Raw genomic sequence first — 26,419 nt, 5'->3', positions numbered from 1 at the left:
GATGTGTTGATGTATGATGGCTGATGGAGTCAGGTAAGAATTTAAAGTGTCAAGATTTCATATTACATGCTTACTTATTTCTGGGAAACCATTTCCCTATGGGGTTTCCATAGTTATTAAATTTCCTTGTGCTTCTCAGTGGTATATGATTCCTTGCTAAATGATGTGCATACTTAACAATTCTTGTCTTAATTTCTATCTCCCTCACTATAGACTTTACAAGGGCAAGCCCACCTCCATCTTTTTTTCTTGTGTGTGATTTTTTTGTCTCGTTTTTTTTTCCTTTAAAAAATTTTTAAATTTGTTAAAATTTTTTTTTCCATTTTTAAAAATTGACCACTTTGCCCCATGCTTAGCACTGAGAGCACTAGATTAAATTTACCTGAATAGTTGCAGAAATTTTTCTTTTGTGCCAAATCTTGGCATTTTCAATGAGTTTTATGTATAATTTTTATTTGATCCCAGCATTGTTTAGGTAGGCTAATATTAATACTTTATTGACAAATTGTAGCTACAAACTGACAAATATGTATGAACATATTGAGTCATAAGTAATAAAAGTAGAATTTAAATTCTGGGGTTAAGTATAGACAGTAAGTTCATGCTTGGACACCTCTCTACTACACATAGCAATCAGTAACAGTTAAAAACATAAAGGGAGGGACTTCCCTGGTGGTCCAGTGGTTAAGAATCCGCCTTCCAATGCAGGGGATGCGGGTTCAATCCCTGGTCGGGGAACTAGGATCCCACATGCCACGGAGCAACTAAGCCCACACGGCACAACAACTGAGCCCACGCACCGCAACGAACATCTCGTGCACCGCAACTAAGACCCGACGCAGCCAAATAAATAAATATTTTTTAAAAACATAAAGGGAAAAAAAAGAAATAGCTGGCCTCAAAAACAAGAGAAACATCTCAGCAGATCAAAGTATCAGAAACAGCACAGTGGAGCTAAAGTCAGGTGCCTGTTGGGCTGCAGATCCAGAAGCAGGCAATGGTAGCACATTCTATGTGTAAGAGGACCTGAAAGTGCTCCACGTGAGACAAAGGGATAACAGGACAAACTCACTGCTTGAGGTCTGCCCTCCCTGAAAAATATTCAAAATATCATTTGCTATTGGACTTCAGTTTAATAAACAGAGAGGCAGAAGAGAGGGCAAAAACTAGACTTCCCACTGTTGGTGACTGGAATGGTGATATCCCCAAATCACTGGACAGGAGCCCTGAAACACCTCAATGAGCCCTAGTTTTGGGAAAATGCAACTAGAAAACCCATAGACAGGGAGGGGGAAAGCTTGGACAGAGAGAGATGTGCTAAAATGAAAATAACAACCCTCCCAATCAAATAAGCCTAGAAACCCAAATTCTAACAAACATGAAGAAATACAACATTTAAATTCTGCCAGCCAAATTAAAATTTGGAATTCACTCCAGAAAGAATTTTATAGAACAATTTTAATACATTATTGAACAAAATAGGCAGAAATTAATCAAAAATAGAGTTAGTTATACAAATATAAAAATCAATAGATGAGATTAAACTCCAACTGGACATAGTCACAGAGGAATTAGTCACAAGAGGAATTCTGGAGACTTCCCTGGTGGTCCAGTGGGTAAGACTCCGCACTCCCAATGCACTCCCGGGGCCCGGGTTCCATCTCTGGTCAAGGAACTAGATCCCTCACGCATGCCACAACTAAGAAGTCTGCATGCCGCAACAAAGAGCCCGTGTGCCGCAACTAAGACCCGAGCAGCCAAAATAAATTTTAAAATAAATAAATATACAAATATTTTTTTAAAAAAGGAATTCTGAAGGTAAGAATAGAGGGAATGACAGAAGCAAATATTTTAAGAGAAAATGTATGTCAATTATACCTAAATTTTAAAAATAAATAAAAATTTTAAAAATAACTGAGAATTTTCCAGAATTGTAGACAAGGATCTCCAGATTAAACCATGCTCTGAAAAGCAAGCAGGGTAAACAGTAAACTCAGAGTATTAAAACTATAGAATATTAAGGATAAAAGAAAAATCTTAAAAGCTAACAGATTATCTTCAAATAAACAACAATTAGACTTACAGTAGGCATCTTATCAGTAACAAAAGGGTCCACAAGACAGTGGAGTAGTATCTTAAACATATTGAGAATAAAGAAATTGAAAACCCTTTCAATCTAGAATTTTAAACCTAGCTGTTCTTGAAGAGTGAGCATCCAGAATTTGGATTATGACTTCCCAGACACTGACTCAGGTTTAAAGAACCTTCAGCAATAGTTTTCCATTTACTTAATTTGGGTGCAAAACATAGCACTACTCAGTGACTGTCAAGTTATTCATACCAATTTAAATAACTAATCACAGTATGTAAGCTCTTTCAATTAACTTTATTGAATAGCCAAATTGATAAGTTAGCACAGTTCAAACGGTTATTTGCATGGGTTACAAATGACTTTTTTTTTACAGGAATAAAACAGTGAAAATTACAAACTGTAAAAAGGAAGACATCTTGTCTCTAACGTTTCAGAGAAGCAAGATTTAACACAGCACATTGAAGATCAATACATTTTTGAATTTGAAAACAAGAATTTAATGTTACAATATTATACACTACTTTACAAAATTAAAATTTCTATATAAGGATTATATTTGTAATAGTTAATGAAATCTTGAAATCACATTTGGTGGTCCCCTAGATAACAGCTGTTATTCATCTTTGATTAGAAGAAAATCTTTTATTCTAATTATTGTAAAACAGTCTATTAGACTCAATATATTACATTAAATTAAAACAATAAAATATATGCAAACTAAAATAAATGCTACAGCTTGAGGGAATATTAATGTGCCAGACTTACAGAAATGTTATTTTAAAAATCCTAGAAATTAGAAAAATAGAGTACTTTTTATGGTAGAACTGCCATGCTCAGATTTAAATAACAAGATTGCCCTTGTCCGTTATTTTAGTAGTTGCAGATCTGTAGAAAATTCAAGGATCTTTCATAATTTACAACTACAATAAAAAAAATATGGCATAGTGTAAATATTAGTTGCTTTACATCAAAAAGTAATACAAGATGAGATAGCAGGTAGTGCCCTATTTAAAAAAAAACAAAACTAAACAACACATTCAATATTGCAAAAAATAATTGCTTAATATCAATATCTCCAAAAGTTTCATTCATTCCCTCATTACTGGGAGAACAAATATTGTGAATCCTTACTAAAGTTATGTTTTTTATGACCTGGCTATTATAAAATTATTCTGGATTGCACATGTTATGCAATATCTAAAATAATTTTTTAAAGTAAATTTGTGTAATACACTAACAAAGCATGTTGTAATAACAAGAGTCATACGCACTTAGGGATAAAAGTGAGGCACAAGGAAGATTATTGTCCCTAGGAGCACAAACTTTTCCCTCTGGAAGATTCTTTACTACTATTAAAAAAGAACCTACAATATCAACATTTAAAATTCACATTATGAACAGAATTTTAGTTATTTTAAGAAACATCAGTGCATAATAATGACTCTCAGTTTCTTCAGAAGAGGGGAAAATATAAATGTATTCTAACTAGCTACAATTTGAAAATTGCTTCCTAATAAATGAAGCAGCTTTCAAGAAAATTTCCAGTTCAATGTACCACTTGCATACTGAAAATAAACCTTAACACTGCTTAAGGGAGATAATATTTTTATAGAACACAATTATTTTGATCTTGCTGGCAAGCAGTAGTATATACTCTAGTGGGACCTGTTTCTTCGCTACCTCAAAACAATTCAGTTAAAGTCAGCTCATATTGGTGTAAACCTGAAAGTTACTATTTCATTGGTGATCATATGAGATCAAGATTGTAAACACATTTTTCTAACCCATTAAAACAAAGAAACAAAAATCTTTTCATCAAGTACTACTCATGAACAACTTTTACTTTAAGAAGTTCATATAAGACAAGATGAATCTGTAAAAACTGGACCAAACTCTTTTAAAGATATTCTATCACGGCACTTGAAACATATAGATGTATAATTTACCTATTTGTAAACAAAATTCACTGAATAGTTTTGACTATAATATTTCTCTGGCCAAATCAAAAAAAGCAGTTTCTTGAGCATGTTCAGAAATCAAGTTTCTTTTGTAATTTTCATATATCAGATTTGTGTAATCTTAATATCCACTAAACCAAACAGTGGCATTCATGCTTTAATTTTTAATATCCAAGAATAAATCTTATGAGCAGCTTCCAATTTAATTATTAAACGCCTTAGAAAAATGTTACTGATGCATTTGAGACAGCATTTAAGAAACCTTTAATTTTTTTCATTCATACTCATTTCACCAATATAATGCTTTTATTATACATCACAGAGCAAAAATGTACCAAATAAAACCCACTTAAAGGATCAAGATAACTAAGTTTCTCATCTCCTTATTATCATTGCCAGTCCCAACGTATTTATGAAGACAGCTCAGATTCTTTTCACTGCAGAATAAGACAGTGTGTCCAACCAAGTCTTCTGCAGTCAAATCAGAAAACCACATATAGTTTTCACTTCAAATCAGTGACTTTGTTCTTCAAGTATAGAGAATACTGACAGATTTTAAAGCTTGACTGTATCACTTCATAGTCTTCTCAAGCTAGACTAGAGTTAGTTTACTCTAGTTTTAGTTAACATAATGATCCTTTTTCTTCCTTAAAAAAACAATTGTGGGGGATGGATTCTAGTTTTCTAACATATTATTTACTTAAGAAATTTTTTGATTTTAAAAAGATCATTATCAATGGATTTGTAACTTCCCTGCAACACTTAGTCTTGTGAGGTTTTAAATGTAGCAGCCAAAAATTCAGAAAAAAATGAGAAATATACATTTGGAACACAGAAGTCTTTATTTTACAAAATGTACTTTGCCTCTGTAATACTGTCTTATTTCAATCCATAACAACTCAAACATAATTGGCAGCAAAGGAAAAAAGGTATCCAATCATATGTAGATATATTTTGATTTGAAAAATACAGTATTTCAGAGTTGCATGTTTGCTGTGTTCCTTTATTTGCTATAGTTTGTTGAGATCACAGTGAGAACATATAATCATCACATTAGTCCACAAACCTAATAGGAAAGGAAAGTATTACACATTTTCAGGTGTTCTGCATTATTGTAACTTTCCTTAGAAATTACTAAGTATCTTCATTCGTTCATTTATTCACTTGCTGTTGTATATGCAAGAGGAATTCATAATATGATAATGCAGATTCTGTTCTGTCTTCTACCATGTTTTGAAGGAAGTTTGCTTTCATTGGACTCTCATCCCTTAGGGATAAAAGACAAATATTCACATACGTTAGACAAAATGTAATAGTAACATAAACAGTGGATTTGTCACAAAGCTTTTGACACACATTTTGTTAATAACTGGATATAAAGCATAACTTAGTACTATTTATTAAAAAAATTTTTTTTTCCTATATTCTTCTAAAGAGTTTGCGGGAATTCCCTGGCGGCCCAGTGGGTAGGACTTTGCACTTTCACTGCCGGGGCCCGGGTTCCAACCCTGGTCGGGGAACTAACATCCTGTAAGCTGCTCGGTGTGGCCAAATCAATCAATCAATCAATCAATCAATCAATCAAGAGTTTGCTTAAGCAAAAGGTCACACATATTTGAGTCACAAGGACTCAAAACAGATCCTTGCAAGGCCAAATTGTTTCACTATCAGTAAATGACAAATTCAACTTACCTTATTACATAAAGTATTGGGTAAAATGGTCTCTGTTCTCTAAGCCAAGAGATGAAAGCTATTGTTCTGGCAGATTCTGGTGTATCAAGTTCTGGAAGGTCTGTCTATTAAACAAAAACCAGCAACATCCAACTTATTCTAATCATCTACAGTGTTTTTCAAACTTCATCTTGTATATGAATCACCTGGGGATCTTGCTGAACCGCAGACATTGATTTAGGAGGTCTGGGGAGGAGCCTGAGATTCTGTATACCACAGTTTTCTAGTAAGGGGTTGGAAACTTCTTAAAGGGACAGATAATAAATATTTTAGGTTTGCAGGTCATTTGGTCTCTGTTGCAATTCTCAACTCTGCCACTGTTCCACTGAAGTAGCCACAGACTATACATTATAACATCTAGAATTAACTGATCCATTCAGGCAGTTATTACAAATATAACCATTTCTTATCTCCTTATTACCTAAAATGCCTAGTCATCCAGACCAGCCATTAAGCTTATCCTAGATAGAATCCTGACATATATGTCTTTTAAATATATAAATCTCCTAATGACTTTTATAAATGAAGTTAAACCCATAAATATGAAAAGATGCTGACAAAACATATTCCAAAGCTGGTGACAAACTGAGAGTTGAAACTGAAAAATGTGATGTGAAATAAGACCATGTTATAATTAATTCTAACTTTAAAATTCACAGCTATCCAAATGGTACATAGTTTCACACAGGCTTTCTCATGTGTTATTTCAAATACTCCTCCATAAGCAATAGCATTCTTATTTTACAAACGAGGCTTGACCAGGTTTGACAAACCTGGTCAAGTCAAGGTTAGTGACTTGACCAAGGTCACAGAGCTAGTGACAGAGAGTCCACTATTACACTGTCCAATAATCAATATAAATCCAACTGACACTGGTCACAAGTCATTTGCTTGTGTGGAAATTAGCTTAGTTCTTACTCCAAAGCAGTGGTTAAAAGGACCCTGCCAAAGAACAATGAAATCACTTGCAAAAGCACAAAACACAGAAACAAAAGAGCCCTAACACTAATGCCAACAGCAGCAAACTTTTTTGGCCATTAACTAAATTCCTTACTTTCTCCCTAAAATAGTACACACACATAAGAATAAGTCAGTCAAAGATGCAAAATAACCTAAAGAATGCCTTTAAAATATAGCTATGATTTCAAAATAGGATGTTCATGTTTTGCCACATTTGAAATGCCTTTAAGCCTACTACAATCACTATAATTACATAATCTTACCATAGTCTGTGGAATTAATGCATAGTTTTCAACTCCTAGAACTTGACTGAGAAAATTCTGTCCACAATTTCTTCCAACCCAAAGCATTAGTACCTAGGGACGGGAAGAAAACTATTTTGAGATGTAGTTTAACAGTGAGCTGTTGACTTACCTTTAACCACTGACTATGTTTCAAAAGATCAGAAAGATGAGTATGTTTACTGAGATTGTACAGCCTTCAACTGAAGTAATGATAACTACTATTTACCATGATGAGACATTTTATGCTTGGCATGAAAGGAGACTATGGAGGGAGAAGTGGCTAATACAAAAATATACAGATTAAATAGCATATAATCTGTTAAGGAAGAGAAATATTAAGCGGAATGAAGGTAACAGTATGCAGAGAGAAGAATCCAGCGCAGTCAAGACTACTCACAGAGCCTGCATCCATGAGGAACGCTCCATCCCTGCTCAGCTTCTCCACTGACAGCTGAAGAATAGGTGGCTGAGGTATAGTGCGATCATTGATGTTGACTGCGCCCTAAAGAATTAAGCAAAAGATTAAAGCTTTTAATCATGTACCACAATGTTCATTGCAGCAGTATTTACAATAGCCAGGACATGGAAGCAACCTAAGTGTCCATCAACAGATGAATGGATAAAGATGTGGCACATATATACAACGGAATATTACTCAGCCATAAAAAGAAACAAAATTGAGTTATTTGTAGTGAGGTGGAGGGACATAGAGTCTGTCATACAGAGTGAAGTAAGTCAGAAAGAGAAAAACAAATACCGTATGCTAACACATATATATGGAATCTAAAAAAAAAAAAAGGTTCTGAAGAACCTAGGGACAGGATAGGAATAAAGACGCAGACGTAGAGAATGGACTTGAGGACACGGGGAGGGGGAAGGGTAAGCTGGGACGAAGTGAGAGAGTGGCATTGACATATATACACTACCAAATGTAAAACAGATAGCTAGTGGGAAGCAGCCGCATAGCACAGGGAGATCAGCTCAGTGCTTTGTGACCACCTAGAGGGGTGGGATAGGGAGGGTGGGAGTGAGATGCAAGAGGGAGGGGATATGGGGATATATGTATACATATAGCTGATTCACTTTGTTATACAGCAGAAACTAACACAACATTGTAAAGCAATTATACTCCAATAAAGATGTTAAAAATAAATACATAAATAAATAAAGTAAAAAAAAGATTAAAGCTTTTAGATACAGGTAATAGGGAGCCACAATTGAACAAACAAAAATTGTAATGAGTGTTACCTCTGAGACTTTGGAACTTATTTAGGTAAATCACAATTATTCATATTTAAATATAAAGAAGAGGAAGAAATACGTATCACTTATCTAAACAAAGTCACCATGAATCCCAATAAAGCCAAAATAATTTCTGATCTTAATTATTATTTTAAAAACTAATACAATAAATGCAATCAATATTCACGTATCCTGAATGGATAAATGACATTAGTGAGATCCAAATAAAGTCTGGAATTTAGTTAATAATAACAGATGATTGCATGGCTTAGATCAATGTACACATCCTGAGGGAAGAGTAAGTCTAATGCAAATGAGTTTTTAATAGTTCTCTCCAATTTAATATTTATTAAGGCCAGAAATGGAAGGTTTTCATTTATAATTGAGTATAGTACTGCCATCTTAAAACACACACACACAAACACACACCTTTAAATATTTATAACGATTCATTTTTGACCAAAAGTTGATTTAAGTACTAAAACTTGGTACTTAATTAACCTTATCTAAAGGAGAAAGTAAATAAAATACTGACCTGTCAAGGGGTACTACCTTGATAAGGCTTTAGCTCTACCAGGAACTATTAATCACAGCACCTTAAGACCTCTGGCCTTAGGGTGTGTGGGCAGCAAGAGAGACTATAACTTAAATACAGCCATTCAGAAATTAATGTGAACTAAGAAAAGAGAGCCTTGTCCTTCTCTGGTGATAAAGATGGGAAGCTGTCAGTGGCTCTGTTTTCTAGTCTTGTAGAAAAGGCTAATCTGAAAGAACAAGGCAATGCAAGAGAGTCTATGAATCTGAGCTAGACCTGAGTTTAGTTATACCCTAGCCTTTCGTGTGGTTTGTGTTTGAGTGACACATCAGTCCCCTTTCCTTCCTAAGCTTACTTGCAAAAAAGAGAGTCCTGATAAATACACCACCGAAAGTCCTAGTAGTGCTTGTCTTTGAATGTATATGAGTGATTTATTTTTCTTCTTTCTAGTGGTTTCCGTATTATACACATCTAATATATTGCATTTGTATTTTTATGTTAATTTGCCTTTTTTTTAATGTGAGAAAAAGATAGGTCCAGTTAGTTGAACTTGTCAAACACAGGATTAATCTTGAGTTATTATTTTTGTAATACAAACTAATAATGTCATCAACAGTTTTCATTTGCTAAAAAGTTACCTCAAATTTCACAGGCAATTTCTCCTTTATTATGCAAGGTATCCTAAAATCTTTAAACTCCGAAAAGGTTTTAACCAAAATATTACTTCCAACATATATATCCTAATTTGATCACAATGTAGGAAGAAAGGTTATGATTTAACATTTTCATGCTTGTAGCTTTAACTCAGGTTAATTTCCTATCAAGGGAAAATAATGTTACAACTTAGATAAATATTTTCTCTTTAATTCAGGAACACCATTACACTAAACATTGACCTGAGGTATTTAAGTTAAGTGTAATTTTACTCTAGGGATACTCCTTTCAGATCAATTTGCTTAAATAAATAAATCATAGGTTGCTCTGGTCAATCTGACAATCTCTTCATTTACTTAGATCTGCTCTAAAGATTTGTCTTAAATAAACAGTAAAGTTTATTATTTTAATAACTTAAATAAAGGTACTATTTTCAGGAGCTTCCCCAAACCAAAATTTCTTTATATAGGAATAAAATGAAAAGCTTTAACAAAGAAAACACCTTTCTTCATTTCTGCAGTGGATTCAATAAAATTAGGCTTATAAACCTTCAAGTAAAAGCAACTAAAAAATGAATCAATCTTACCTCATCTGAGAGATTGTCAACTCTATACAAACTGGGATGAGTTGTGAGCATAAGGTAAACCAAAGGCTGATTTTTCACTTGACACATAGCAAAAATGCGTTCATCTAGACATGCATTTGTCCCAGTCTGAAATGATTTCTATAACAAAAAAATACACCCCCATTAAAAAAAAGGTATTTAACAAATATATAAAAAATTTTGCAAATACCAGTTGTTAAAAGAATATCTTCAGACAGAATTAACAAATTTACCGTTAATTATTCTTTCAAAAATATATCTTGGGACTTCACTGGTGGCACAGTGGTTAAGAATCCGCCTGCCAATGCAGGGTACACGGGTTCAATCCCTGGTCCGGGAAGATCCCACATGCCGCAGAGCAACTAAGCCCACAGCTACTGAGCCTGCACTCTAGAGCCCGCAAGCCACAACTACTGAAGCCCGCACGCCTAGAGCCTGTGCTCCACAACGAGAAGCCACCACATGAGAAGCACGTGCACCGCAACGAAGAGTAGCCCCTGCTCACCACAACTAGAGAAAGCCCGCGTGCAGCAACGAAGACTCAACGCAGCCAAAAAAAAAAAAAAATACATATATATATATATATATATATATATATCTTAATAAGTCACACACATCTATTAAACTGTGGCTATATCCTCACCTGAAAGTCTTGACAAATTATCTAACCATGGCAAAGTCATTTAATCTCTCCAGCATTTGTTTCCTAATCAATGAAATCGATCTAAACACTCTATCTACCATATAGCAATAGTGATGTAAAAATCTAAATAACATCACAAGAAGGATAAAGTTATATTGCAGATGACAAAATAAAGACACGTATGAAATATAAAGGACCAAAGATCTAAGTTTCTGTAAAAGCTGGGTGATGATTAATGGTGGTTAACTATCCTTGTTTCTCCCACAGTTAGAGAAATTAAATAATGTAACAAAGCTCACAAATCAATCAGGAAAATTAATAATTTGAAGACAACTGCTTAGCAGAATACAGATAATAAGTAATTGTGAGTTTCAACTGGAATATTAGCTCCATGAAGAATAATGAAGTTCTGAGGTAAGGTTTTAGCCATTTCTATTGATGGAAAGGAATAGAAAGAGGCAGAGAGATGACAGCAATGAAAGTATGCCTTAAAACAAATGCACTGGGACTTCCCTGGTGGTCCAGTGACTAAGACTCTGTGCTCCCTATGCAGGGGGCCTGGGTTCAATCCCTGGTCAGGGAACTAGATCCTGCATTCCACAACTAAGGATCCCGCATGCCGCAACGAAGATCTTGCATGCCGCAATGAAGACCCAGTGCAGCCAAATAAATAAATAAATATTTTTTATAAAACAAATAAAAAAAACCAAATGCACTGACTATAAATAAGCAAGAAGAGAAAAGGTTCTTAAAGAAAGAGTACTATGGGAAATGAAAGAAGTTCCATTTATTCATTGAAAAAATATCTACTGAGGGCCTACTATGTACTAAGAACTGTTCTAGATGCAGGGACAAAGTGGTAGACAAACAAGTTAAAAATCCTTGTCCTTGTGGACAAAAATCCTAGTAAGGGAGAAGTAAATAATAAACAAGCAAAATATGTGGTATTTCAGTGAAGTGCTATGGAGAAAAACAAAGGAGGAAAGAGAGATAAAGAATGTCAGGGTGAGATGGGATGAGAGTACTGCATATTAAATGGGGAGATGAGAGGAGGCAGGCCTCAGTGAAGGACAGCATTTAATGAAAGACCTGAAGAGGGAAGAGCTCAGATTCTTAAATGTTAAAATTTAAGTATTTATGTAACCTCTGTGCATTTACATTATATCAGAAGTGGAAATACATAATTTGAGTTAAAGAAACTAGAAGTAGATTCAAAAGCTATTTCTATCAATGTGTAACAGGTTGCCCTTCTTGCCTGGAAGAGACAACATACACTTGACAGGCCAATGCTGGAGTTCAGAAAGTATACAAATTGACAAGAGCAGTCCTTAATTCATCCTGGAATCTGGGATGGTTCCCCAGGTGATCTGTTAACATGAGCTTTTTAATAAACTTTTATAAGGGAAAGTTATACTAAGTCTACAAGTTTAGACATTTTTTTATTAACTGAAGTATAGTTAATTTACAATGTGTTAGTTTCAAGTGTGCAGCAAAGTGATTCCGTTTCCTCTTTTTCAGATTCTTTTCCAGTATAGGTTACTTTTTTATATATATAAATTTATTTTTGGCTGCATTGGGTCTTCGTTGCTGTGCGCAGGCTTTCTCTAGTTGCGGTGAGTGGGGGCTACTCTTCGTTGTGGTGCACGGGCTTCTCATTGCGGTGGCTTCTCTTGTTGTGGAGCACGGGCTCTAGGCGCAGGCTCAGTAGTTGTGGTGCACAGGCTTAGTTGCTCCGCGGCATGTGGGATCTTCCTGAACCAGGGCTGGAACCCATGTCCCCTGCATTGGCAGGCAGATTCTTAACCACTGCGCCACCAGGGAAGCCCCGTATAGGTTATTATAAGATATTAAGTATAGTTCCCTGTGCTATACGGTAGGTCCTTGTTATTTACCTATCTTATATATAGTAGTGTGTATGTTAATCCCCAACTCCTAATTATCTCCCCCGCAATCCCCGCTATCCCCTTCGGTAACCATGTTTGTTTTCTAAGGACATTATATTTTGGACATTGGAAAAATAAGCCTCCTCCACCAGGCTAGAGTTTCCTTTTTTTCTCTTTTCAGGAGCCAGGGGTATGGGCAAAAGGTAGGCAGGGGAGACAAATAAATAATAATATAAAAAATAAAAAAATAAATAATAAATATTTTTTTTTAAAGTCCTCTATAAATAAATATATGCACAAAGAGCTACCGGGTCACAGAAGGAAAGGCAACTGCCAGAGAGACAACATTTGAGCTCAAAGACAAGGATAGGAAAGCATAATGCAGATCATGGAAATAGGTACACATGTATGAGAAGGCATTTGTAAGATTAAGGAATGAAATGTGGGACTTCCCTGGTGGCGCAGTGGTTAAAGAACCTGCCGGCCAATGCAGGGGACACAGGTTTGAGCCCTGGTCCAGGAAGATCCCACATGCTGCAGAGCAACTAAGCCTGTGTGCCACAACTACTGAGCCCGTGCGCCCAGAGCCTGTGCTCAACAAGAGAAGCCACTGCAATGAGAAGCCCGTGCACCGCAATGAAGAGTAGCCCCCGCTCGCTGCAACTAGAGAAAGCCTGTGCGCAGCAACGAAGACCCAACGCAGCCTAAATAAATAAATAGTAATTGCATTACAAAAAAAAAGAAATGAAATATGGCTGAAATATTGTAGGGAGCAGGAAAGCATCATAAGAAGAGTCTCGTGTGTGACTTGTTGCTCTAGCAGTAAAATATACAGTTCCTGTTTTGAAAAACTGGAAAACTGATCATTTGCATCTTTGATAACATCAGTGAATACTTCATCAGTGAGCTTCTCTTACAAAGAAAGCACATACTTTAAATCAGTATTTTGTAAATTTTTTTGGTTACAAATCCTTTAAGATACAATAGGAGTTAAGGTCCCTGTCCTCAGAAAACTTAACTGATGTAAAGTTATATATACAATGTTTAGTGGTTCACAGGACAAAAACTTTGGCTGTTGACATTTTCACTGTGTTAGTTTCTGATTCTGATTCTTTTACCTGTTTAAGGAGCGCCAACACAAACAGTGGGAAAAGCCGCAAAGAAAAAGGAACCATAAGTCCATGCTGCTGGTTACTTAGGACTGAAGAACGATAAGCTGAAAGAGAGTCTATGACAGCATTCACTAGGGCGTCCCGAGCATCACTCAGACTGGCAGTCACAGACCTGTCAACAGCTAACAGAGGTTGAGGTAGGGACAAAAGAGAAAAAAGATAGAAGTTTAGCTACCCCACTGTTAAGGAAAGAAAAGTTTTTTTTAATTATACAAATTCTCTCTCAAGTTATTACATACACAAGGAACCAAACATAGCAGTTAAAAGCACATACTTTGCAAAATCAAACCAACCTGTGTTGAAATGTTGTTCTGCTATTTCCTAGCAGTATGAATATTTGGCAAGTAATTTAACCTTCATGAGCCTCAGTATCCTTACCTGTAAAATGGGAAAACTGTATTTCGCCAAATCTAAGATGTTATTAATTGTAACCCACCACTTTATTTTATGTATCATTGAGAAAGAAAAAACTCTGCAATTAAACACACATGCTTTCTTAACACAGAGAATTTTTATTTCATATTTATTGAAAGAACTCTTGGCTATTTAGATGATCTTCATCATCTGTCATGCCACTATTTTATGCTTTTCTTTATACTCAAAAAATTTCTTCAATACTAAAAACACTATAATTGTTTTGAAGACTTCTCAAACTACTACTAAACTCAATTCATGTGCTATCAAAAATACACTCAATGAAGTGATGTTATTAACTGCTATGACCAAATTTGTACATAAGCAAGAAAGAATGAAGACTACTGTTACCTGATCAACAGTAACTCTAAGACTCTATCAACTGAAGACATCCTGATTTTAAAGATTTTGACAAAATGTGAAAAAAAGTGCCTATTGGGATCAACCAAATTTAATAACAGAACTAATATTTGTTGTGAAGATTTTTTTAAAATCCACAAATACTGCCTGATATATAGTTGTTGCTGAAAATAATAATAATCACACTGTTACCAAAACATACCAGTTCAACGAAATATAAAGGCAATGACCCTCAAATTTCTTAGGTCACAGTTTTTAACTTTTGACAACACATGAGACTAAAGTGAGGTTAGATTCTTTACCATGTTCCATTAAAGAAAAATTTTCCCAATAGGAAATTCAAGAAAATAGGTAATTATTCCTATTACAGGCAGATTTGAGTTTGAAGCAAATGGACCCACTGGTAGTCATCCCTGAAGGAGAAAGGGAGCAAGAAACAAAATGATGTTAAGCTCTATGTATTTGAAAAAAGGATCCAAAAAAAAAAAAAAATCCAAGAAAGCAACTCTATCTGAGATGGAAGACATTAAGGAAAACATGGTTATTTAAGTCCATAGCAGGCAGATTGTGAGGCAGAAAACAGTTTAGTGGTTGCCTAAGGCCAGTGAGGGAAGAAGAAGGGAGTGAGCAGTAAGTGTTAATGGACATGAGGTTCTTTTGGGGGTGACGGAAATGTTCTAAAACTGGACTGAGGTGATGGCCACACAAATCTGTATATATTTACTCAAAACAATGGAATTGTATACTTAAATGGGTTAAGTGATTGTTATATCACTTGTATCTCAATAAACTGAAACTACATTTCAATAAAGCTGTTTAAATTAAAAAAAAAAAAAAAAAGATCTGGTTATCTGCAGCAGATCCATTTACTTAGCAGGCATACACCGGATCCAAAATATTGAAATCGTAAAGCTAATTATTTAAAGGAAAACAAAACTATATGGATATTTCAAATGTTACTACTTGCAATATATTTGCAATAGGTGATAACAATTCTTACCCATATTGGCCAATAACCCTGAAATTGCTTGAACATCAGCTCCAAGAAAGACTTCATTTAGAGTTGAAACTACTGGCAAACACAAAGTATGAACACGAATTCTTCTTTCACCTATGGACAAAACACACAAATGATAGTGAGGGACAGCACTATAAAAAAAGTTTGTATTAAAGTTACTCGGAAAAATCAGTTCTTTTCAATTTGGAACCAAACAGGGTTATATATAGTAAGCAGGGACAGTATCAAAACTTTAATTCGTGAAAACTCTAAAGCATTATTTCTTTTATTTTTTTTACTACAAAATTATTTTTCTTCAAGGTATTACTGAAAAGACCACAGGGATCATATCCAAATGATGGTAACATGCTAGCTTCTTAAAAATTTCTTTTCTGAATTTTTTGGTTACTTTATCCTTTTTCGTAAAAACAATTTTGGGAAAATACACATACTGTAAAACAACACTACTCCAAGATGTGTTCTAGAGTTTGTTTTGATATTTAAAGTCCAGAGAAATTTTATGTTTCTTTTTAATCACAGGAAAAAAATTTAAAAGAAATAGACTAAAGCCGCTCAGCACAGCCAAATTATAAACAAACAGACAAACAAATAAAGCTTTCATTAAAAAAAAAAAAAGGAAGAAATCAACTAAAAGTCACAATACTTCCTCTTTGGTAACTACCCACAACAATAAAAATCAATAAATACAAGAAACAAAAATGAAAATCTTTTGAGAGCCATAAAATATCAAATATCATGTCAATCTTTAAAAAATTTCTAATGAGCAAGACCTTGAACAACAAAGAAAAAGAACAAGTAAAAAAACTAGAGAGGATACCCACACTACAACCTGCAGGGACACATGAAGACTAATGAAATTGTATCTAGGAGGAGCTCATACAAATTATTTTTAAAGAGAAGAAGTGATATCTACAAAAAAGGGTAACATTGTTTAGTGCTTCCAGTCTAGATAAAAACATTGATAACTAAAAGAAATAAGATACAATATTTAGCCTATCATATTGGCAACAACAACTATTACACACATAGATACAGACACACACAGATACACGCACACAAAATCAGAGGCTGAAATGAAAAGGGCACTGGATGGGACTACAAATTGGTAAAATATTTCTGAAAAGCAATCTGGCAATACCAAGATTTTTCTAAACAGTTGATCTCTATACTTTCTATTTCCAATCCTAGAAATCCATCTTAGGGAAATTTTCAGAAATGACAAAGATTTGTGGACATGGATAGATATTATAATCACATTTTCCATAAAAACAAAACATTAGAAATAAACTAAATTTCAAATAGTAAATATATAAAAAGATATCCAATGTTAGTTATTTGGGAAACATGAAATAAAACTAAAAGTGATATCATTATACTTTAGTAAAATGGCAAAACAGACAAACAAAACAAACAGAAAACCTCAAACCAAACACAACAAACAAAAACTAAACACTGATAACAGCAAATGCTGGTGAGGATGCAGAGCAGCTGGAACTCTCATACACTGCTGGTGAGAATGCAAAATGGTACAGCCACTTAGGAAACAGTTTGGCAACTTCCTAAAAAGTTAAACATAAGCTCACCATACAACCTAGCCATCTGTCGAAAACACTGAAAAAGTATTAACCGAAGTGAAATCACAATTTATGCTCACACAAAAATCCACATGCAAATGTTTATAGGGGCTGTATTTGAAACTGCCAAAAACTGGAAACAACCCAAATGTACCTCAACTGGAAAGTGAATAAACAAACTGGGTACAATGGAATACTACTTAGGAATAAAAAATAACAACTACTGCTGGATGTAACAATATGGATGAATCTCAAATGCACTATGCTAAGTGAAAGAGCCAGATACAAAAGGCTACCTACTGTATGATTCTATTCACAAGACAGTCTTACAAAGGCAAAACTACAGGGTCAGAAAACAGATCAACGGTTGCTAGGGGCTGGGGATGGGAGAGAAATGACTACAAAAACACGAGGAGATTTGAGGGGTAATGGAACAGATTGTGATACCTAAATTGTGGTGGTGGTGGTCACACACACATTTGTCAAAACTTGTGGAACTATATATTAAAATGGTAGATTTTACCATAGGTCAATTATATATTAGTTTTTTTTTAATGTTAAGAAAAATCAATGAGCAGAAAAAGGATTGGGATGTTCTTCTGTCAAATAAAAAATGATACCTAGAGATAGAAATCCATCTTACTTTTACATTTATGGTATGCAGTATTACAATCATAGTACAAAAACTGGACCTCTCTCATACTAAAGGTTTTCATTAAAATATCTGTATTATACACTTTTTATAGATTTTGGTGGGGCTGTGAAGGTCAGTAGACATAGCACAGAAACACTTCCAAAACCTTTTTTAAGGAGACAAAACAGAATAGGGTGAGAGCTGTGAATCTTTAAAATAATAAAAATAAATTTAACCAGCCTTCACATCATCTTTAGGACAAAACACATTATAAATTAATTAGTACTAAACAAATTATACCCTTAAAAATTGTTTATCTTTCATTTGAGCTCCTTCAAAACTTAACTCAAACGTCACCCTCTGTGAGATCTTTCCTGGCAACCCTATCTTAAAAAACCATCCCCTCAGCACTTCTTAAACCCTTCACCTGTTTTCTGTTTCTCCTTAACTGATATTACTATGTAACATACTACTATTTTACTTATGTATCCTCTTTATTGTTTGTCTCCCCTACTAGAATAAGCACTATGAGAAAAAGGTTTTTAATTCAGTTTTATTGACTGTTGTATTACCAGAACATATTTCAGACACTAACTAGACTCTCAAGGAGTTTATCACAAGCCATAGACTACATGGCCAAATCAAAAATCTTACCTTTGCTATATCATTATGCTTATAGTTAACAATACGGTATTTTAGACTTAAATTTTGTTAAGAGGATAGATCTCATGTTATGTGTTTTTGCCACAGTAAAACAAACAAAAAAACTTACCTTTGCTGGATGTATACAAGAGTGCTGACTGAAAGGAAACCAACTGAGTGTCAGTAAGACTCTCTTCCACCGACATCTGTACTGCATACCCAGCATCTGGGTTTACATTGGGTAAAGACAGTAAGTCTGTGGACCGAACAAAGAAGTTCCCATGGAAAGTATGAATGGAGAGACCTAGAAAAGAAAAATATATCAAAATGATTTATATATACCTACATATAGATAGTTACATTTTATCCTTGTCACTTATCAGAATAGCACAGAGTAAATTAAAAAGTTTAGATGTGATATTGTGGTTTATAAGAAATATATACTTGGTCTTCACCAGTTTCTGGCACAGAGCTCCTAAAACCCTTAGAATTCCCTAAGTGCTGAGAGTCATAAAGGTATCTTTTGCTATGTTAACAAAGTGGCTTTTGGAAAGCACTTAGGTAACCTAAGGATGGGGGTTGGTTGTCAGAGGATTCAACCATATGATAAGAGGGTTAGATCTTCCAGTTCAACCCCACCACCACTACCTCCAGGGAGGGAGAGGCGCTAGAGGTTGAATCAATCACCAAATGTCAGTGATTTATCAGTCATGACTATGTAATAAAGCCTCCATAAAAACCCAAAAGGATGGGGTCCTTTAGAGAGCTCTGGGATTGTGAATACATGGAGATTTGGGGAGAGTGAAGCTCTCAAAGAGAGCAAGGAATCTCCAGAAGCTCCATGCCCTTTCCCTTTCCCTATATCTTGCTCTATGCATCTTTTCTATTTTGCTGTTCTTGAGTTATATCCTTTTAAAATAAACCAGTAATCTAGTAATTAAAATGTTTCTCTGAGTTCTATAAGCCACTCTAGCCAATAATTTCAACCAAAGGAGGGATTCGTTGGAACATCCAATCTATAGCCAGTTGGTCAGAAGCACAGGTAACAAACTGGACTTGCAACTGGCTTCTGAAATGGGGTGGTGGCGGGGGAAGGATGGGAGACGGTCTTGTGAGACTGAACCCGTAACCTGTGGGATCTGATGCTAGCTCTACATAGACGATGTCAGAACTGAGTTAACTGCTTGGTAGTGTGGAGAAAAACAACCCACACATTGTAACTGGAAGCAGAATCATATAAGTCGTTAGTGAGAGTGGGGAAGGAATAAAAGATCTCTTCTTAAATGAATTCAAATTTTCAAAAAACTTTTTTCGATAATAATTTGGCAATATCTACCAAAATTCTAAATGGGTACTTACTTCGACTCCAGTAATTCCATAACTAAGAATTTATCCTAGAATATCTTCGTAAAATATCCTCATAACAGTGTTTCTACTAACAAATCTCACAACTGGTATTTGCTCACACTGACAACTCAAAAAAAAAAAAAAAAAGAATTTATTCTATAGATACAATTAAGTGCCAAATTTATATGTGCAAAAAAAAATTAAGCATAACAAAAAAAATCAGAAATATCTTCAATGACAACCAGTAGGAAAATAACTAAATTGTGATGTTTACATTCTACTGAATACTGGGTAGAAGTTAAAAAGCATGAGACAGATCTACATAAACTAATATTATTAGATCTTCAAGACTTGCTGAAAACATGTACAATGTTATTTATGCTACTACACTGTACTATATATTTTCCATGGAGAGGTACATATGTATGTAAATGTACAGAAAAACTTAGCATTACCGCAATGTGGTTATAGTGACTACATAAGGACGGAGTGAAAGTGAAATAACACACACAAGCTTATGCAAGAGGACTTTAGCTTTATCAATAATGTTTTCATTTTTTACAATAACAGGTATATATTTTGCTTGTGAAATAAAAACCAACTTTACAACAGTAATCAGGAAAAAAAGGAGGATGTAGTTCTGTACATACGAAAACAAAGTATGTACAGAAAAAGAAGCCAGATGTGATCCTCGCTGCTTTTATTTGAAGGCAAAAATATATTCCCATGCTTATATATGCATGGGAAAACTTTTTCAAGGGCATATGAGAAACTTTGAGGTAGACTATACTGGCTTAAGTTTAATTTCTCATTTTATATCTTTTTGTACTGTACCTTTTTTTTTTTTGTAGCTTTACCAAGAGCATATTATTTCATGTAATATGAATTTAATGTAATTTATCATTAAAAGAGAGAGAAACCTAAGCAAATTAACCACAAAGATTTAGTAAATTAAGCACTCTAGAAAGAGGGCATAGGTTGGTTTCTATGTCCAAGCTCTTTATGCAAAGTTAGGTACATATAAAATAGCTTTTGTCCTGCCAAATAGAAAAAGTCTTAAAAGCACTTTTAGGATGTACATTCCCCTTAATTTAGAGCCAATATCTGCAGAAATAATCATTTCTGAGGTCCATCAATCTTGAATGAATGGGATACAACAAATGGACCCTTTAAAACATAAATACTAAAAAACTATTAGAATTAACAAGCAAGTTCAACAAGGTTGCTGGATACAAAATCAGTATACAAAGAATTAATTATATTTATAGGAGAAAGAAATTTTAAAAATAATTCTATTTACAATATAATGGAAAAAAATATTTAGGAATAAATTTAACAAAAGAAATGTAAAACTTACATTCTGAAAACTGCAAAATATTGTTGAAAAAATTAAAGAAGAGACATACCATGTTTTTGGATGGGAAGACTTATTATTGTTAAGATGCCAATATTCCCCAAATTTACCTATTAAATATAATTCCTATCCAATACCAGCTGGCTTCTTTGCAGAAATTGACAAGATGAAATTAAAATTAATACGGAAATGGAAGGGACGCAGAATATCATAACAATCTTGGTAAGGATGAGAAAAGTTGGGAGGACTCATACTTCCTAATTTCAAACTTATTACAAAGTCACAACAGTCAAGAAAGTTTGGTACTGGCATAAGATAGACATAGATTAAAAGAATAAAATTCAGAATCCAGAAACAAACCCTCACACTTATGATCAACTAATTTTCAACAAGCGGCCATGGACACCAAGACAATTCAACAGGGAGAGAATAGTCTTTTTAACAAAAGGTGCTGGGACAAATGCATATCCAGATGCAAAAGAATGAAGTCAAACACCTTCCTCATCAAATACAAAAATTAACTAAAAATAAATCGAAGACTTAAATATAAGAATTATAACTATAAAAGTCTTAGAAGACAACATATGTATAAATATTCATGACCTTGGATTAAGCAGTGGTTTAATGCTACAATAAGATACCAAAAACACAAACAGAAGAAGTTGATAAATGGGACATCACCAAAATTAAAAACAATTGTGCCTTAAAGGGTACCATTAAGAAAGTGAAAAAGGCAACCCACAAAATGGAGAAAGAATTTTGCAAATCATATATTTGATAGAGGCCTTGTATCTAAAAATATATAAAGAACACTTAAAACTCAATAATAGGGCTTCCCTGGTGGCGCAGTGGTTGAGAATCTGCCTGCCAATGCAGGGGAAACGGGTTCGAGCCCTGGTCTGGGAAGATCCCACATGCCGCAGAGCAACTGGGCCCGTGAGCCACAACTACTGAGCCTGCGCGTCTGGAGCCTGTGCTCCGCAACAAGAGAGGCCGCGACAGTGAGAGGCCTGCGCACCGTGATGAAGAGTGGCCCCCGCTCGCCGCGACTAGAGAAAGCCCTCGCACAGAAACGAAGACCCAACATAGACAAAAATAAATTAATTAATTAATTAGTTTAATAAATAAATAAATAAATTTATTTTAAAAAAAAACTCAATAATAAAAAGACAAACAAACCAAGTTTTTAAATGGAAAAAGGATCTGAACAGACATTTCTCCAAAGAAGATAAATAAAACCAATAAGCACAAGAAAAGATGTTCAACCTCATTCATGAATAGGGTAATACAAATCAAAACCTCAACAAGATACCACATCACACCCACTAAGATGGCTAAAAAAAAAAAAACAGGACAATAACAAGTATTGAAAAGGATGTGAAGAAATCAGTACTTTCACTGTTAGTGGGAATGTAAAATGGTGCAACTTCTAGAAAACAGTCTGGCTGTTCCTCAAAAAGCTAAACATAGTTACCATATGACTCAAGTATATATCTTAGGTATAGACCTGAAAGAAATGAAAACAGGTCCAAAACCCTCTACACAAATGTTCATAGCAAGGGACATCCCTGGCGGTCCAGTGGTTAGGGCTCCGCGCTTCCACTGCAGGGGGTGTGGGTTCGACCCCTGCTTGGGGAACTAAGCTCCCACATGCTACACAGCGTGGCCAAAATTTAAAAAAAAAAGGTCATAGCAATACTATTCATAATATCCAAAAAGTGTAAACAACCCAAATATTCATCAACTGATAAAAGGATAAACAAAATGAGGTATCTATACAATGGAATACTATGAGAAATAAAAACAAACGAAATATTTTTTTAAGGGGGGGGGTAATGAAATACTGATATATGCTACAACATGGATGAACCTTGAAAACATTAAAGTGTAAGAAGCCAGTTACAGAGGACCTCATATTTTATGACTCCATTAATATGAAATACCCAGAACAGGCGAGTCCAGAGACAGAAAGCAGACTGGCAGTCGCCTAGGTAGGGGAATGAAAAGTGACTCCTAATCAGTACAGGGTAGCTTTTGGGAATGATGAAAGTGTTCTAAAATTGATCGTGGTAATATCGTGGTGAATATTTAAAACCACTGAATTGTACATTTCAAATGGGTAAATTGTATGATATGTAAATTTTATCTCAATAAAGCTTCTATTAAAAAAAAGGAAACAGAATGCTATTGTGGAAACTGATCGGTTATGGGTGACACCAATATCTGTGCGCTGTTTGGAGACGTGGCAACCTCTTAAGTGTTTATCTGATACTTCATTTGACACGTCATCTGATCAACAGATTTTAACATCTATCCAGTGGACAGGTTTGTGGATCCTTATCTTTTGATACCTATTTTTTGCTACATATTTCACATAATCTTTCCACTGTAAAAAATTATTGCTTCACACCCTTTTACAGAGCAGTAATATTTTAAAATCTGAATAAAGGAGTAGAAACAGGTTGATAATGTGGAGAAATGAAATATCAAGAATTATAATTTCCCACTTTCATAAGAAAATAGTTGTCACATTTAGCAACCACAAAACATTTATCCTGAAAAACATATTGAACATACGCATTCTGAAACTGTGAGACTATTTCCAAAGCAACAGTGTGGCAAGGTATTAGTAGCAGGTGCAGAATGAGAAGAACACAAACTAAAAGATACCCTACTTCTGGAGATGGATGGTGGTGATGGCTGCACAACAATGAGAATGTACTTAATGCCACTCAAATGTATACTTAAAAATGGTAAAATGGTAAAATTTTTTTTTAATTTTTAATTTTTTGGCTGCACTGTGCAGCATGTGGGATCTTAGTTCCTCGACCACGGATTGAACCTGCGCCCCCTGCATCGGAAGCATGGAGTCTTAACCACTGGACCACCAGGGAAGTCCCGTAAAATGGTAAATTTTATGTTATGTCTGTTTTACCACAATTTTTAAAAATAGTTGTAAAAAAAAAAGATCTTCCACTACTACTGTTCAATAAGTGGAATAAAAATCCATCAGTAATATGTTTTATTTTCTTTGGGGATGAGATATTTTTTCACTGAGATACAATTCACATACAAAAAACCCCACACTTTTCAAGTGTACAATTCAGTGGTTTTTAGTATATTCAAAATAGTCCCTAGGGCTTCCCAGGTGGCGCAGTGGTTAAGAATCCGACAGCCAACGCAGGGGACGCAGGTTTGAGCCCTGGTCCGGGAAGATCCCACATGCCGTGGAGCAACTAAGCCCATGTGCCACAGCTACTGAGCCTGTGCTCTAGAGCCTGCAAGCCACAACTACTGAAGCCCGCACACCTAGAGCCCGCGCTCCGCAACAAGAGCAGCCACCGCAATGAGAAGCCCACTCGCTGCAACTAGAGAAAGCCCGCTTGCAGCAACGAAGACCCAACACAGCCAAAATAAATAAATTATAAATAAATAAAATAATAAATTTTAAAAAATAGCAATTCCTATAAAAAAAAAATAGTGCTTAGTTTTTCAATATGTATCTTCTCTATTCTTAATTGCATAGTCCATCAAAGTAAGTACAATACCTTAGAAGAACGAATCTTATGAGACAAGACTAGGTAAAAATATGTGTATATTTATTCATATCAAAAGCAACATTTACGCCTTTGTAAGTGTAAAAAAAAAAAGTGCCCCCACCTTTGGTACACCGAATCCTCATGACTGCCTCGAAGCCAATCTTCCGAGTGAGGTATCTCTGTAGTTCCTTCTGTAATTTCTGCACTTGCACTGGGTTGTGCTGATGGTGGTAAGAGGGATAATAATAGACACTACCTGCTGAATACCGAGAAATACAACCTGGAAGAGAAGGCATACTCCTTTTAAATTCTGCTATTAACTACTATTACTACACCAGAGTAACTACAAGCATTTGAATCAATCTTTCCTTAGTCTCCTAAGATATTGGCAAAAAAGAATTATTTCATCCCTTTAAATAGTAATATAGAAATTTCTCTATTATAAATATTCAGAGTAGACTATAAAGTTTATTATAAACTAAACTAACTTCGCAAGGGAATAAGAATTCTTTCACTTTGTCCTCTCTTTAACATATCATCGTAAAAATACCATTTTGACATTCACATGAGAAAAATAATCACTAGGAAGAACTTACCCAGAGAAGCCAAATCAGAATACTGTCCACTGAGAAGGAATAAGTCAACAGCTACCTGCTGACCAGAACAATCCAAGGCTAATTTCTTATAGAAGTCAGTTGATGGTGTCAAGTGAATTTCCTATTCATAATTACGAAGAGAAAAAATTTTAAATCATTAAATTGTCATAAAATTTATACACCTATCCATATATACCAAGGGTTAACAATTATCCTTGGGCATTCTACAAAATCCTTTTGTGATATTTCCTCTTTTTTCAGTATGAAACATGTCCTGCTTAAGAATTTACTATTTTGTTTTACTTTTAAAAAGAAATACATCTATTATACCAATTTTGATAATCTATTAAATGATTATTATTCTGGAAGCTTCTAAATTCATATGTAATACTTTTCATCTATCATAAGAGATGGGTACTATCGATATTTTCATTTTATAACTATAAGGAAAAAGAGGGGCAAAGAAATTATGCAACTATCCAAGCTCACACATCTAAAAAGCAGTGAGACTTAGGCAGACTTATTCCAAGACTGACACCCTAATCACTACAGTGTATGGCCACACTATCATAATCTTTTGAGAAATACACATCTCAGACTAAGTTTACACACACAAGGTGCTCAAAAGCAATCCATGGCAGTCAATATACCAAACCATGACTACTTTTTATTCATCATCCAGGTTCTACTTTGTCCCTGGCAAGCATATTCTCTTAGTCTGCCTGACTTTCTCATCAAAGGCAGGTGGCATTGTTATGGCCTGCTAAAGATCTATACATAAGGTATGGGTGAATCAGATAGAAAATAATGTAATAAAATAGAAATGTCTACATAAAAGAGGAGAAACGCTTTATCCATTTCCTTATATTCCCTCTTTTTCACAACTGAAAAATAAATTTGAAATAAGCTCTGTACTCAAAGGGACAAAGCACCAGCATAAATCTTATCATGCACTTGATGACTTTCTAACCTTAGCAGACGACCTTTGGTTGGGTTCCTCTCGTGGTTTCAGGGCTCCCACTCCAAGAGTTGGGAGTTGTGTTTGAAAAACAGACATTCGACCACCAGTTGGGGACATCAGCTTAAAGGCAGCCTGAAGGGCTGGACCCAAGGCACTCTGGGTCTCCAGGGTCTTGGTGAACATTTGCGGCAAAGTTTTCAGTAAATCTTGGACGAGCTTGTG

At 34.9% G+C, this 26,419-nt stretch overlaps 1 protein-coding gene across 5 annotated transcripts in view; it reads right to left on the bottom strand.

Annotated features, from left to right (window-relative positions):
• Positions 1–5,173: 5,173 nt before the first annotated feature.
• Positions 5,174–26,419, bottom strand: part of SEC24A (SEC24 homolog A, COPII coat complex component) — a 58,405-nt gene continuing 37,159 nt past the window's right edge. For all 5 annotated transcript variants that reach the window (XM_061188185.1, XM_061188186.1, XM_061188187.1 and 2 more), the window contains 11 exons: positions 26,207–26,413; positions 25,237–25,357; positions 24,762–24,920; positions 18,531–18,704; positions 15,533–15,643; positions 13,705–13,880; positions 10,043–10,180; positions 7,423–7,527; positions 7,005–7,097; positions 5,743–5,846; positions 5,174–5,317 (listed from right to left, as the gene is read on the bottom strand). In XM_061188185.1, the coding sequence (XP_061044168.1) occupies positions 5,203–5,317; positions 5,743–5,846; positions 7,005–7,097; positions 7,423–7,527; positions 10,043–10,180; positions 13,705–13,880; positions 15,533–15,643; positions 18,531–18,704; positions 24,762–24,920; positions 25,237–25,357; positions 26,207–26,413 (1,503 nt within the window). In that variant the 3' untranslated portion in view covers positions 5,174–5,202. The remainder of the gene's footprint in view (positions 5,318–5,742; positions 5,847–7,004; positions 7,098–7,422; positions 7,528–10,042; positions 10,181–13,704; positions 13,881–15,532; positions 15,644–18,530; positions 18,705–24,761; positions 24,921–25,236; positions 25,358–26,206; positions 26,414–26,419) is intronic.

This window comes from Eubalaena glacialis, chromosome 4, assembly GCF_028564815.1.
Source record: "Eubalaena glacialis isolate mEubGla1 chromosome 4, mEubGla1.1.hap2.+ XY, whole genome shotgun sequence".
Classification (NCBI taxonomy): Eukaryota; Metazoa; Chordata; class Mammalia; order Artiodactyla; family Balaenidae; genus Eubalaena; species Eubalaena glacialis.
The sequence above is the reverse complement of the archived record's forward strand: the minus strand, read 5'-3'. Positions and strand labels throughout refer to the sequence as shown.